General features: G+C 40.0%; 1 protein-coding gene and 1 long non-coding RNA gene across 7 annotated transcripts in view; both read right to left on the bottom strand.

The window, feature by feature from the left end:
* LOC114155726 (uncharacterized) overlaps window positions 1–16,092 on the bottom strand; it is a 274,038-nt gene that overhangs the window by 182,171 nt on the left and 75,775 nt on the right. For all 6 annotated transcript variants that reach the window (XR_003597813.1, XR_003597811.1, XM_028035761.1 and 3 more), the window contains 2 exons: window positions 9,673–9,766; window positions 9,398–9,597 (listed from right to left, as the gene is read on the bottom strand). Coding sequence is in view for 4 of the 6 variants with exons in the window: in XM_028035761.1 (XP_027891562.1) it covers window positions 9,398–9,597; window positions 9,673–9,766 (294 nt within the window). In the remaining 2 variants the exon portion in view is untranslated. The remainder of the gene's footprint in view (window positions 1–9,397; window positions 9,598–9,672; window positions 9,767–16,092) is intronic.
* LOC114155731 (uncharacterized) lies at window positions 367–4,785 on the bottom strand. The gene is made up of 3 exons (XR_003597818.1): window positions 4,150–4,785; window positions 469–583; window positions 367–378 (listed from the first exon to the last, which is right to left on the bottom strand). It is a non-coding gene; the product is annotated as an uncharacterized LOC114155731 (long non-coding RNA).

The raw sequence follows: 16,092 nt of genomic DNA, 5'->3' as shown, positions 1-16,092 counted from the left end.
GGTACTTACTATAAAAACAACACATATAACATAGACATTAGTCTACATAAGTGAAAAACATGGCAGGACTGTGTGATATATTGACATTTTATTGTAAAAACAAACAAAAAAAAAATCTTTATGTTAAACTACCGGTAGCTGTTATTACCAGAATTTTACCATCAAATTACAGTACAACACACAAGGACATGTAGCTTGTCAGCATTTCAATATGGAAAGTTATAAAGAATATAAGTCTAAATAAAACAAAAATACAGACTATGAGTAATCCACTTAAAGAAACAATTTGCTCAGGAGGCTGTGCAACATAGATACGGTCTTCCAAGTCACAGGTTGAGCTTGAGACTCATATGTTGTCAATCAGGTGTTTCCTCTCTGCTGGAAAACAGAAACAAAGCAAAAGTTAGAGTGATGCACTACATAAACTCAGTATTCGCTTAAATGTTTGTTTCACCTTTGATGACTTACACACATGCATACATGGAGACAGGTACTTCAACCAGGCGGAGTGATCATTTCTGACCGAAAATTCAGAAGTTCTTAAACCTTTGTTTGTTGTCGACAGGTGTGATCCTCTGTGCAACTAGACAAAAAAACACAAACAAAAAATATCAGTTGAAGACCTGTTGTTTCAGGGAATTTTCTATCTTCATCCTTCCATCCTCCATTTTGGGAGAAACATTCAAAACAATTCAGGCTGGATGACACAAGATAAACTCAATGCTGAAAGCCAAACAGAAAAAATCCCCCAAAATAAAAAAAAGGATTGATTATTTAAAAAGTGAACAGCCCTTATATGGTGTGTATATCATCATCAATTGTTTAGATTTGAGCTTTACACTGTGGAAGTCAGCAGAAAAAGACAAAAATATAATTTGAGTCTTGTTTTATCAAGTCTTATCGAGTCTTATCGTTTTATTGAGTCTTGTTAAACCAACATTTGGAGGCCTCAGACCCGCTGACGTTGCAGGTTCGACTCCCGGTCCCGACAACCTTTGCCGCATGTCCTCCTTCAAAAATGGCGCCGGCTCAGCTGGCTGCCTGCAGATGCAGCTCCTGTCAAGTGTGTGTTAATCTGTATATAAAAAATCCTTGATGTAACTGCGAAATAATTTCCCTGCTGGGATGAATAAAGTAATTCTTCTTCTTCTTCTTTGGCACAAACACTTGTGGAAGGCAGTGATGTGCTGCCAACGGGGTAAAAGATCTAGATTTCCCATTTAGAGCTGTTCTACTCCCCAGGGAATCAACCGAACCCGCTGGACCTGGAAGAAATTAAGCCTAGGCGCAAATTCAAACTGGAAGACTCTTTAGCCCCACCTGCATCATCCAATCGGCGCATCCCGCTCATCGCCGGCGACCTATCAACGCTGGACCAAGCCACGTCATGTCCAATCACCGACCAAGGCCCAGTTGATAAGGACCTCCATCCATGGCATCTTCCGCTTTCCAGCTGCGCTCAACCCTCCTCCACCCCTTCTCCACCTCCACTCTTCAGGCTCGCATCCTTCACCGACCTCCACCACCAGTGTCGGGTCCCGGGGGATGACATTCCTAACTTACATCGGGAATGCTCATCCGAGCCTATTGCAATTCACAGCTCAATGTCCTCAGCCGGGGCCCGAGTGCCAAAGAACTTTGAATTCATGCATATCAATAAACCGTTTTAATCGCTGTTTTTTCCGTCTGAGTCTCTCCAGATTGAAATTCCCCTAGTACCTTCAAAGGCTGGCCCAGGACCAACTCAGCTGAAGAAAACAGCAGGACCTCTTTTGGAGCCGAACACAGGCCCAACAAAACCCATGGTAGGTGATCTATCCAGCTATTATCCACCAACGAGGCCCGCAATGTAGCCTTCATTGTGCGGTGGAACCTCTCACAAAGACCATTGGCCTGCGGATAGTAGGCAGCAGTACGATGGAGTTTAACCCCAAGGCTTTCTGCCACTGCAGTTCACAACTTTGAAGTGAACTGGGGACCTCTGTCGGAGGTCAAGTCCAATGGCACACCAAACCGGGACACCCAGGAGGAGATAAATGCCCGAGCCACATCAACCAAAGTGGTTGATGACAGTGGAACTGCCTCCGGCCACCGAGTAGTTCTGTCCACCATCATCAGGAGATGGGTAAAACCTCTGGAAGATGAAAGCGGCCTTACTAAGTCCACATGTACATGTTCAAACTTCCGTTGTGGAACAGGATAGTGCTCGAGTGGAGCCTTAGTGTGCCGTTGCACCTTGGCATGCTGGCAAGCCAAACAGGAAGCTGCCCATGTCCGTACATCTTTACAGAGTCCTGGCCACACTAACTTTGCCCCTACCAGTTTAACAGAAGCTTTAACGCCCGGGTGTGAAAGGGAATAAACTGCATAAAAACTCTCCGACGCCAACTAGTAGGGACCAAAAGCAGAGGTTTGCCAGTCGAGACATCGCAAAGAAGGGTTGTGCCACACTCATGAAAGGAGACCTCCTCTAAATGCAAACTGGATTCAGCCGCTTTAAAGGCCAGAATATCCTGGTCAGTCAGTTGGTCTGTGGCCATGGCAAGGTAGTCCACACCTAAATGCACAAAAGCAACCTTTGCTCTGGACAGACAGTCAGCCACCAGATTATTTTTGCCAGCCACATGCTGAATGTCAGTGGTGAACTCTGAAATGACAAATGCCGTTGTTGCTGAACCGACCACTGTTCAGAAACTTTTGTCATAGCAAAAGTGAGAGGCTTGTGGTCAACAAAAGCAGTAAAGTCCCTGACCTCCAACATGAAGCGGAAATGGCATGTTGCCAGGAAAAGGGCAAGCAGTTCCCTATCAAAGGTGCTACATTTTTTTTCAGCATCCTGGAGTTTCCTGGTAAAAAAGCACGGGGTTGTCAGGCACCATCCATCCATTGCTCACAAACTGCCCCAGCTGCATAATCAGAGGCATCAGTTGTTAGAGCCACAGGAGTTACTGGAGATGGATGGGCCAAAAGCGCAGCATTAGCCAAGGTCTTTTTGGCATCATCGAATGCCTGCACCCTCTTGGGAGTCCACTCTATCTGATGGTCCCCTTTTTTGCCTCTTAAGTGCTTCATACAAGGGGTGCTTGGGGTTAGCTGCCCGTGGGATGAAAAGGTTATAAAAGTTTACCATCCCTAAAAACTCCTGCAGGAGCTTCGCTGAGGGAGGGCGGGGAAAAGCGGAAACTGCTTCAACCATTGCAGGTAGGGGAACCGCCCCTTGAGAAGACACTTTGTGTCCCAGGAACTCAACAGCAGGCAGTCCAAACTGGCATTTAGCTGGGTACACGATCAGGCCATGTTGATCACAAACAACCACGTCACAAACAGCTGACGAAGGTGCACCATGTGTTTTTTCGCAGAGGGACTAGCCACCAATATGCCGTCCAAATAGACGAACAAAAGCAGCATACCCTGCAGGACCGCTGGAACATCTGCGCTGCGCCTTTAAGACCAAAGGGCATCGGTAAAAACTCATAAAGACCGAAAGGCGTGATAACTGCAGTTTTGGGTACATCTAAGGGATGCACTGGAACCTGATGGTAACCTCGCACCAAGTTCACCTTAGAGAAAACGGTTGCTCCAACCAGGCGGGCAGAAAAGTCCTGATTGTGAGGAATTGGGTACCTGTCATTACTGGTTACGTTGTTATGGCGCCGAAAATCCCCATAGGGTCCCCAACCCCCGTCTACTTTTGGAACCATGTGCAACAGAGATGCCCATGGACTTTTGCAGCGCCATATAATGCCAAGACGCTCCATGTTTGCAAACTCCTTTTTCGCTAACGCTAACTTAGCTGTATCTAGGTGACGCGCTCGCGCAAAAACGGTGGACCGACCATAGGTATACAATGTTCCACTCCATGCTTTGCCACGGTAGCAGAAAATGAAGGAACTGTTAAAGATGGGAACTCTGCTAACAGACACTGATACTCATCACCTGTGGCAAGCATGTTGGCGAGGGGTCGATAGCTGGGACCGCCAAGTTTACAGGGGTATGTATCAAAAGACACATCATCTATTAAGCAGCTATTAGTAACATGTACTAATAACCTAAAAGCACACAAAAAATCTGCACCCAAAATAGGTAAAGACACAGAAGCTATTACAAAGTCCCACTGAAACTGACGTCCGTTGAAACACAGTCACCAACCTCGATCCAAAAGTGCGAATCGGGGTGCCATTAGCGGCGTCCACCAGTGGTCCATTAATCTTGCACAAAACGTCTGCTGCCGAAACTGGCACGATGGTCCGCTATGCACCCAAGTCCACCAGGAAACGCTGTCCAGAAAGAGGTCTTTCATCCATGATGAAAAGCAGCTTGTTCGAACTGCCGGCACACACAGCTGTTAGAGAGCACCGACTTTGTCGTTTCCTTGACACATGAACGAACAAGGAGGAATGCAGCTATCCCCTTCACTCTGAACCGGCGATGGTAGAAGCAGAGAACATCGTCCTTCCGTCGCTCCGCCACCGCAGCCACAGCATCCAACACAAACGGAATCCAACACAGCAACTACATGGAAGTACTTGGTCTCATCTGTGGTTATCCCATGGAGATGGAACTGGGCTTCCACATGCTGGAACCATGGTTCTGGATCATGCTGCCAGAAGTCTGGAAACTTGATGATGGCAGCAAAAACAGAAGCGGCGGTTGGAGTAACGGCAGCCTGGCAAGAAACTGGGTCCGAAACCACAGCTGGCGGAGAACCAGCAGCAGCATCTGGTGATTTCTCGTTAAAAAACATGTTCAAATGTTCGAGGTCACCAATGTGGAAGTCAGCAGAAAAAGACAAAAATACACTGCCTGGCCAAAAAAAAAGTCGCCACCTGGATTTAACTAAGCTAATAGGTAGAAGCCTCCTATTGGATAAGTACTGCATAGGCGATTATCTTTCAGCTGGCAACAAGTTATTTAACCCCAGCTGATGCAATGAGTAACTCCTCATTTCTTAAACAACCATGGCAAAAGACACATCCTGTGGTCGTGGAAAAGACGTTAGTCTGTTTAAGAAGGGTCAAATCATTGGCATGCATCAAGCAGAGAAAACATCTAAGGAGATTGTAGAAACTACTAGAATTGGGTTAAGAACTGTCCAACGCATCATTAAAAACTGGAAGGATGGTAGGGAACCATCGTCTTCCAGGAAGAAATGTGGTCGGAAAAAAAATCCTGAATGATCGTGATTGGCAATTACTTAAACGTTTGGTCAAATCAAATCGAAGAAAAACAACAGCAGAACTCAGGAGTATGTTTAATTGTGAACGCAAAAGCATTTCTACACGCACAATGTGAAGGGAACTCAAGGGGTTGGGATTGAACAGCTGTGTAGCCGTAAGAAAACCTCCAGAAAAAAAGGCTTCAGTTTGCTAGGGAGCATAAAGATTGGACTCTGGAGGAATGGAAGAGGGTCATGTGGTCTGATGAGTCCAGATTTACCCTGTTCCAGAATGATGGGCGCATCAGGGTAAGAAGAGAGGCAGGTGAAGTGATGCACCCATCATGCCTAGTGCCTATTGTACAAGCCTGTGGGGGCAGTGCTATGATCTGGGGTTGCTGCAGTTGGTCAGGTCTAGGTTCAGCAACATTGTGTGCCCAAAGAATGAGGTCAGCTGACTACCTGAATATACTGAATGACCAGGTTATTCCATCAATGAATTTTGTCTTCCCAAATGGAGCGGGCATATTCCAAGATGACAATCAGACTCTCCCATCATCAATACAAGATCTTGGTGAAAGATTAATGCAACACTGGATGGAAATAAATCTTGTGACACTGCAGAAGCTTATTGAAACAATGCCACAGCGAATGCGGGCTGTAATCAAAGCTAAAGGTGGTCCAACAAAATATTAGAGAGTGTGACCATTTTTTGGTGGCGACTTTTTTTTTTGGCCAGGCAGTGTATAATTTGAGTCGTGTTTTATTCTCTATGTCTTTCAATCCAAACTAAAAATAGAATGTAGTACAACCGTTGGTGTCTTCTCACCTCACCTTCTCCCCACAATAAGAGTATACATTTGGGTGTGAAATATATACATTGATTACGACACAATACCTTGTTATAATTCGATGTTCATGATGAGTCATTTTCTCATCAAAACATATTTGCATATTCTCGGATCTCCATGGAAACCATTCGGTAGTGCTTCAATGCTTCCTCATGCAAAGCGCAGCCCATTTACTCAAAGCTCCATCTTGGAGAGGCAGTCCCCAGCTGAGCTCCCACCCCACAGAGCACCCCTCAACTTCGCCTCTCTGGCAGATGTCCTCAGCCTCTTCTGACTCTTCTTCTGGTTTCCTCCCAACTATTTCCTCCACATTCTCACTCCTCTTCTTCTCACTAGCTGTTGACTCTGCCCAGATCCTTGTTCTTCAGTTGTCAGAAATGTAACATTGTGTTGTGTTCTGGCTATATTGTTGCCACTGATGTTTCACGAGATGCACCTTCAATCTGTTTCAGAAAACTGGTTGATCATTGGTTCCCAGTGAACCATGAGCTAATGATTCATATATTAACCTGTTAGAGAAACTCAGGACTCATTTGGGAGCAATTTACCAATTCAGGACAGATTTAAAACAAAATCTAATATAAATTAATAAAAATATGATTGATGTTATGACAACTTCAAGACTTATGCATGTTAAGACTTACACAATGAACTTATGCTGTTTTGGAAGTTGAGACAATTCAACAGAGACCTGTTTAATACATTTTGAGCAACATGATTAAAGCTAATTAAAATGGGGGGGGCGGGGGGAGCAGAGAAGTGCACAATCAGTTGCAAAATGTACAAAAGCATTTGCAACTAGCTCAAAGGTATGAGAAACTACTTTTTTGATGTGCAGAAATGACACAATAATTTCAAGATTGAAGTAGTTTTAAGAATTTTAATTCTGTTCTGAGAAATGCACCCAAACTGAGAAAAACTGTTAAACTGTAAAATATTTAATATTTAAATATCCTTAACTTAAAACCCTTTAACTGTCATGGACCCAGTGACTTTAATGTAAATATTTTGGGGGTGACAGTCAAGAGATTAAAGGAAAATATTAAATATTAGCTCTGACACCAAGCTTCCAAGTATTACCAAAGTAATGAAACAAAAGCTAAAGTGTTCTTCACAGTTTTAACTTGCATGCACTAACATTTCACACTTAAAGTAATTCAAAAGAATTACTAAACCAAACTTGAAAAAGTTGCTTCTGTTATTAACAATAAGCATACGCAGACTAAAGTAGACCTGAAATAATATTTGAAGCATCTAAATATATCTATGCAGTCGTTCCTACAGAAACATTAATGGAAGTGTTGCGTCTGGGAAAATTAGCATTAAATGTTCCATATAGCAAAAATGTCTAGCTGCAATGCATGTACATAAACAGTGTGGCTCAGAAATTACAGGGAAACATTTCATCAGTTGGTTAAAGTTAGCTAACTTCAGTTAAAACTGTGAAAGGGGCTCACCTGTGATGAAGAAATGTGTTGTCCTTTTCCTCCTCCTGAACGCGCAGAAATAGCAGAAACTTGATTTCAACGGCTCTCTCAATTCAGTAGCCGCATCTTGATAAGGACCAGGCCTACATGGCTCTACGCACCATGAGCTAGCACCTGCTATTTAGCAGCTTTAGCTAGTGCACAAGGACTGTTGATACTGTGGTGAGTTCAGGACACCACAGTATCCTGAGCCATGCGCAACTGCAGGATCAGAGCTAAAAGAATCTTGCTGCTGATGCTGCTGGATCAAGCAGAAATACAAACTAGAGACTCTGTGTTTACATGACAAATAACAGTAACTCTATTAACTGTAAACCCTGCTGTTTAACACAATAACAAAATGAAAAAGTCTCTAGATTATTCTCAACTAATAGCACAATATTTAAAACCAAGTGTGTGATTTGTGAAACTTCAATAAAAGTTGATTTCACAATTTTATGCTTTTGGATAACACTAGACCAGCTCTAATTTCAAAACTATGACACTCATCTTCAAAGGTTGACTAGATTATTCTGCTCTAATAGCAGAATATCTAAAACCAAGTGTGGGATTTGTGAAACTTCAATGAAGGGTCGTATCACATTTTTTATGCATCTGGATCACACTAGAATTACTCTTTATTGAAGTTTCACAAATCCCACACTTGGTTGTAAATATTCTGTTATTATATTATTATAATATTAGTTGAGAATAATCTAGTCCAGGTTTGAAGAGTCTAGGTGATATCGTTTTTTAGCTAGAGTAAATTAAAGATGCTTGATGGTAGTGAAAAATTAGGTGGAATCGCCCTTTAGCCATTTCCTGTATTGGAAGCTGCAATTTGAAACCAACTTCAGCTTCGTGCAAGCAGCAAGCCCTAACATAGAGTTCTCTTAATATATGACAAATCTATGGTTAGCATAAAATTAAATAATCACAAATGCATCACTTAACAAAAGCCTCTCATGAATGATGGTGGTGTCGGCTCTAGGAGTTTGCCTTGCAATTGGTGGCTCACCAGTTCAATTCCTGGACTACATTTGAGATTTCAGTTTGACATATAAAAGGCATTATTAATTATTAAAAAATAATCTATTCTTTGTAAAAATTACTCTTGCACTCTGGTTTACGGTTTTACGTCGTATAAATATCAGCAAAATTTGTAATTTTGGCCGATTAGTAACATTCATTTTAGGGTAATTAACTGATGGCAATATTACAATATTCTTCTTTGAATTTTACAATTACTTAGATTTTTACATTAGATTTCTGTGTTTTCTACATTTCATGACTGTCAAAATGACTAGAAATATATGTTTATTGAGTTATGGTAATTCCATATATTTTCTATGCTAATATAATTTTTTATATATGACAGTTAGTAACTGTAGGTATTTTACAATTTTTTTACCGAAAATTTATTGAGTTTTTTTGCGGTATTGACTTACGGTAATTCTGCGTATTTTCTATGGTAATAAAATGTTTCCGATATTACAGTCAAGAACTGTTGATATTTTGCCATTTTTTACTGTAAAATTACAGAGCTTTTTTACAGTGTAGATACGTATAGATTTCTACTGCTGCATCTGTGCAGGTGCTGATCTAAGTAGTCGTTAACTTGAAGCCAGCATCAGTGAGCAAACTTCAGGCTGTAAACAGTTTTCAGCTCAGTTGGTCTTGATCAGTCGATCAGAAACTAAAATATCTAATCTGTTTTTAGTCATAACTCAAAGCACTGTGCTACCAAATTGTGCTAATAATACTTTATCAGTGGATACAGTTGTAGCGTGAGGATGAAATTGAACACAAAATTCTCGTCAGTGCATCCTAACTTAAGAACTAATATTCACTTCAAGTAAGAGCCTGTCATTTGGTTTGAACTGACTCTGTCATATAATTCGAAACTAGATGTTTGAGCATAATACCATTAATATTCTGCCTTGATTGTTCATTGCAGAGCTCTGTTCAAGCCAAGCCTGAAGGGAACTCAAACAGGCAATGTATGAGTCCCAGGCAGACAGAATCCGGCCCATCAGGATCTTGGCAGATGACACCTCCTCCAAAACAACAGCAGTGTTCTTCTCAAGTTGCTTCACCTGCTGACTCACATGGTGGTAATCTGAAGCTGAGAAGTAAAGATCAACAGAGATTAAATACTTCCAGGAAAAATCCCATGTTCCACCCATTAGTTCTTACTTACCGAGAGCAGATTTGCTTGAATATTTCTCAGAAATCTGCTTTAGCTTGCGAAGTGCGGCTTCAAGCAAAGAGGGGAGTTCCTGTTTGTTCATTTCCTGTGATCATCAAAATGGGTTAGGATTACAAATAAGACTTGCAACCCTAGTCTTATTAGGGTGCTAGCATCAAGTCTTATTCACACAAAATACACATATAAACACAATTTCAAGTTTATAATAAACATTAGTTACATACGGTGGCCCTGAGGTACAAACCACTTCAACAAATTGAAAAACACAACAGCATTAAAAAACGGAAGAGGTATATCCCAGTGGGAGACCTGAGAAATCGCTGATTGAACGACAATACTTTTTTGCTTTTGAACCAGAAGTTATCGCTTGAATAAATAGATGCCTCACGTTGCTGCGATACACCATATTGAAAGTGGCGTTTCTGCCAGTGAGCTAATACAAGTAAATGGGCCGAACTTCATAAAACCATTCTACAAAGTATTTTAAGTTAATGAATGTCACCGACACATGTTGTGTGAGTGTTACTCTTAATTTATTTTTTCTGTTTATCCTTTTCTTTATAACTTCCTTAGAGGGGTCGCGCCTTACTTTGCAGGTTCTTCTTAGTATAGGCAAGACAGTAAGTATTTTGTTTGGGGTGCGCTGGGACTTGTATATGATGTATCTCTTTCACACTTATGAGGACTTCTATTTTCTTTTTTATTCTAATCTGAGTTATGCAGGTTAATACAATACAAACAAAGAAGGGCGGACAAGTTACCTTGGTCACATGGAATGTTAAAGGTTTGAATAATCCTGTTAAGAGAGGTAAGATATTAGCACACCTAAAGACATTGTCCAGTGATATAATTTTTCTTCAGGAAACCCACCTTAATAAGAATGAGCACATAAAACTGAGATGCAGGTGGACAGGGCAAGCTTATCATTCTACTTGTGCAGTGAGAGCTCAAGGCGTGGCAATATTATTCAAAAAAGGTACACCTTTTACCCATAAATCAACCATATCCGACAGGGAAGGCAGATATTTAATATTAGTTGAGAATTGTACTCTGTTCCTGTAACTCTGGTTAATATATATGGCCCCAATATAGACTCTCCACTTTTTTACAAACATGTTTTAGCCCAAATACCTGACATTTCGCAGACTAATCTAATCATTGGAGGGAACCTGAATCTTGTTTTAGATCCATACTTAGACCGCTCGTCAACACATAGAGCACCGGCCTCTAATGCTAGTATTTTCCTTAAGGAATACCTAAATAACTCTAATTTATTTGATAGCTGGAGGATTTTTAACCCACGGGGGAGAGCCTATTCATTTCACTCAAATGTTCACAATGTGTACACACGAATCGATTATTTAATGATGGATGCAAAATTATTGCCCTATACTAGTGAAGTAAAATATCATAATATAGCAATTTCAGACCACGCCCCCCTTTCTCTAGATTTACATTTACATCATTTGAACCAAACTGAAAGAACATGGAAATTAGACAGAAACTGTTGAGGGAGCCAGAATTTTGTAAGTTTGTCAGAGAGCAGATTACATTTTTCTTTGAAATGAATGACCTTCCAGGAACGTCTCCTTCAATACTGTGGGAAACTATGAAAGCCTATGTAAGGGGAGGTATTATATCTTTTCGAGCAGCAAGGAGGAAAAGGAATCGTGCAGAGTTGGTGGATTTAAAGCAACAAATTAGGCGTCTGGACAAGGATAACGCTACACACCCCTCTACAGAAACTCATAAGAAAATTCTTTCACTGAGATACAAATATAATCAATTATTGTCAGACCACATTACTAGAGCTTTCATTTTTACTCAACAGAAATATTTTGAATTTGGGGAAAAACCTAATAAATTATTGGCTAGACAATTAAGGAAAATGGAAAATGATCGTACAATTAACCCTCCTGTTATGTTCGTTTCTGAGGTACAGCAAAAATGTTCGTGGGTCAATTTGACCCGGGGAGTGTTTAATCATGCAATAGTGTCAGAAACCAAAAAATTCCTCCAAAACATTTTTCTATCTGATTATTAACTCCAATACTAACCATTTCAATTCATATTTGTGCAATGATGTTTGATTATTTCTCCCAAATTAAGGATCAATGACAACAACCTACTCATTTACTCATTTGGACATAAAAAATGGAATTTGCATTTTTAATATTTACTGAATAAATCCTAGACACAAAAAAACTATAATTTCCTTGAAATTGATTTTTGGTAAATATTTTTATATTACACTTTTTTTTTTTTCAATGGGTGCTCTTTATAATTGAACTTGAGACACACAAACTGTTCAGGGTCAAATTGACCCGCTGATTAAAATCAAGATAAATGAGTCATGCAGAGAGTATTTATGTTTCCCTCCACTTCTGCTGAGTGTCACTCAGTGTGGGTGGAGTTTGTCCACAGGAACAGAAGAAGTTCTCCTCAAACGTTGTGTGAACACCTGCTTTCTCGCAGTTTCCTAGTGAAGTAAAGAGAATAGTGAGAAAGTGGGCTTGTGTGTGTCGGGGTGTGCATGGATGTGTGTGGTGTTTGTGTGGTGAAATACGGTTCATAGCTGCAAGGAAACATATAGAAATGGACATTTTTTAATCTTTTGTTGCACTTTAACCTGACTGCCGGGTCAAATTGACCCGAACAGTATCTGTGTAAAAAGTAGACCTAGGGGTTGGTACAAATGTGTAAAACTAATAAATTTTCAATTGATATGTAGAGTTCACCTATTAAGACAAATAGGAAAAGTTTCATGCAAAAAAAAATACTTCCAACTATTTTTAGAAAATTTTCAAACTTTAAAACGGGTCAATTTGACCCGGAACATAACAGGAGGGTTAACAAAATTAAATCAGAAAATGGGGAAATTTTAACCTCACACAAAGACATTAATCACAGATTTAAACAGTTTTATGAATCATTGTATTCATCCAATGCTGTAAAAGATGATTTAATTATACAGAAGTTTTTAGATAGTTGTAATCTCCAAACTTTAACTCAGGAAGACAAGAGCTCTCTTAATGCAAATATCTCATGCATAGATATTCAGGTTGCTATCAAATCACTGAAAAGTGGGAAAACGGCTGGTCCTGATGGATATTCTGGGGAATTTTATAAAGAATTTAGTGACCTTTTATCACCTTATTTGCTAAAAATGTACACCCAAGCAAACTCAGATAATATCCTACCGCCTACTATGAGAGAAGTCACTATAATATTAATACCAAAAAAGGATAAGGATCCTGAGGAAGTAGGTAATTACAGGCCAATATCACTGTTAACCTATGATCAAAAGATACTAGCCAAAATTCTAGCTAATAGATTGACTTTATTAATGGATAAATTAATTCATCCCGATCAGACGGGTTTTATACCAAACAGACACTCTTTCTTTAATTTGTGACGTCTTTATAATGTGATCTACTCTCGGAGGGAAGAAACTTCTGATTTGGCTGTTCTTTCCCTCGACGCAGAAAAGGCCTTTGACCAAATAGAATGGCCCTACCTTTTTGCAACCCTGAGAAGATATGATCTTGGTGAACACTTTGAAAAATGATTAAAAATCCTTTATCATAAACCTTGTGCTAGAATTGTCACTAATAAGACACTATCTCCTGCATTTCAATTACATAGGGGCACCAGACAGGGCTGCTCGCTCTCACCCTTACTTTTTGCCTTAGCCATAGAACCCCTTGCACAATCAATTCATGCTAACCCCCTTATACAGGGATACAATACCAAAGGGACTACAAATAAAATTTCCTTATATGCGGATGATGTCCTACTGTTCATAACCAATCTTCAGTGTACTATACCAAAGCTCCTAGATACAATCTCTCAGTTTGGCAGGTTTTCGGGTTATAGGATCAACTGGTTTAAGAGTGAACTGTTTCCAGTTAAGCTCAAAGACTCTTCGATCTTGGAAAGTATGCCATTTAGAATTGCTAATAATAAGTTCACCTACCTTGGAATAGAGATTACTAGGGACTTTAATTCACTTTATGGAGCTAATTTCTCCCCCCTTGTGGTGAAGCTACAAAATAACATTCAGTTTTGGAAATCTCTCCCCATTTCCCTGATGGGAAGAATCAATGCAATAAAAATGGTTTTTCTCCCTCAGATCCTTTATCTGTTTCAAAATATTCCCATCTTTTTACCTAAGAAATTTTTTAAGAAACTTGATTCTATAATCGTTCCATTTCTATGGGACTATAAAACGCACAGAATTAGCAAAGCTCACCTTTGCAAGGCTAAATTGGAGGGTGGACTGGCCCTCCCAAATTTTTCATTTTATTATTACTCTTGTACTCTTCGCATTATTACAATTTGGCTAGATCGCAATTTTACACAATCCAATTGGATCACAATGGAAAAGGAAGACTGCAGCCCTCATGAAATTAGTGCTCTTATTCTGTCACCCACAAGTATAGATAACTTGGCATACAACAATAACCGCATCATCCACAGTACTATACGTATTTGGAAACAAATAAAATCCCAGTTTGGTATTGAATCTATATCTACCTTATTACCAATAGCAAGGAATCCCTCATTTGTCCCTTCCACTTTAGATTCAAGTTATACACAATGGAAAGATTTAGGCATCAGGACTATTGGCAGGGCTGGGTTTAGGAGGATGGGGGCCCCTGGGCTAGAGTCAAAATATATATATATATATATATATATTTTTTTTTTTTATTTTGTATGTGTTTGTTTTGTTTTAGAGGATAAGCAGAAAATGACCGAACAGTAAGTTTTGACAACGTACAACTTTAATAAGCCAGTTGTCACAAACTACAAACAACTCTGAACTCTTTTCTAGAAAGAGTGGGGTTGAAACTAGGATATGATGCTTGCATCACAAAATAAAATCACTGAATAGTTATTGTTGCTTGGACTTCAACACAAACTATAAAACAGATTGAGTGCAAGAAAGTGCAATGCTCAAATATACTTTTACAAAGCAAAGCGAGTAAAACAATATTTATACAAATATCCCCAGCATTTACAAGTCCATATAAGTACAAGTGGAATATATCAAAACTCAAACTTTTTCTTTGGTTTTAAAGTTCTTGGTAAGCGGGGGATAATGATGTTTCTGCTCCATCTCCGCTAACAGGTTTAAAAAAGCCTGTCAGTTTAGGCATTTTGTTTGTCGCCTCTTTTGCGCGATGCTCTTTTTCTTTTCTCTTCCTTCTTTTCTGCGCTCCGCTGTCATATTTTCTGTTGTCCGCCATTGTAAAATAATATTCCCTTGACGCTCCTCCTCCCCAATGCGTAAGATGCGTCAAAAGTGGACCAATAACAAGCAAGCATTCAAGATGGACGTTTGCCAGAACAAATTGGAACATTTTTCATCGGTGCTGTCAAAATCATCGTAGTCATTGATTAAATTCTGACACTATCCATTCACAAAAATATAAAACATCCTTCGGGGGCCCCCGAAATGCCGGGGCCCCGGGCTGCAGCCCCGGTAACACCCTGCTAAAATCGTGCCCAGACTATTGGTGACCTGTTGGTGGGTGGTAATTTTGCCTCTTTCTTTCAACTTCAAGCCAAATTTGGTCTCCATAAACATAATCATTTTAGATACCTACAGGTCAGAGCATATGTCTTGTCATATGGCTTAGCAAACCCATAGAATATATAAATACCTTCTCTGCGACTTGTAACTCAAGACCCAAAAACCTAACCTGGGCAAACTTTAAGAATAAGTTATTAAAATGAGGAGAACGACCATTAACGGGTGTGGTCTGTGGGACTTAATTTAACTCAGGCAGCTAGTATTTTAATCCACAGAAGGCAACAGGTAGGCCCATCTGGATGAAAGTTGCCAGACCCAAGCAAATATTCTCCAGTGAATCCAGCTGAGATGCTTTGAGTGAGCTTGGCCCTTAGGCTGCAGCTGGATGAAGCATAGACTCTCCTCCTGAAAAAAGTGCTGAGTTTAACACCTATCCTGACAAAATCCTTTGGTCTTCCCTTCTAACAGCGGTTTTGTAGCTGTACTGGTTCCAATAATCCACGTCTCATACTGATGATTTGTTTCTTTATTCCAACGTAGAACCACTAAACGCAGTGAAAAATATAATAAAACATACAATGTATCTTAGTTTAACAATGTTACTTATAACATTACCATGTTCGCCAGTAAAAAAATATTTGCAGATTTAAGAGGGTGCCTCCATGCTGCGCTCAGGATTATATTACTTTCAGTCCACTTCAGGTTTGCTGTTACATCAAATTATTTTATCTTAAATCTACATAAATTAGAAGAGACATCTTGCAGACAACTGACATACTTTTAAGTAGTAACCATGTTTGACCACAGATAAACAGTCTTGCGAACTTCTAGGTAACCATGGCAATAATAAACAAATGCCAAAAGTGCTCGTGACA

The sequence above is a fragment of the Xiphophorus couchianus genome, chromosome 13, assembly GCF_001444195.1.
Source record: "Xiphophorus couchianus chromosome 13, X_couchianus-1.0, whole genome shotgun sequence".
Lineage (NCBI taxonomy): Eukaryota > Metazoa > Chordata > Actinopteri > Cyprinodontiformes > Poeciliidae > Xiphophorus > Xiphophorus couchianus.
The sequence above is the reverse complement of the archived record's forward strand: the minus strand, read 5'-3'. Positions and strand labels throughout refer to the sequence as shown.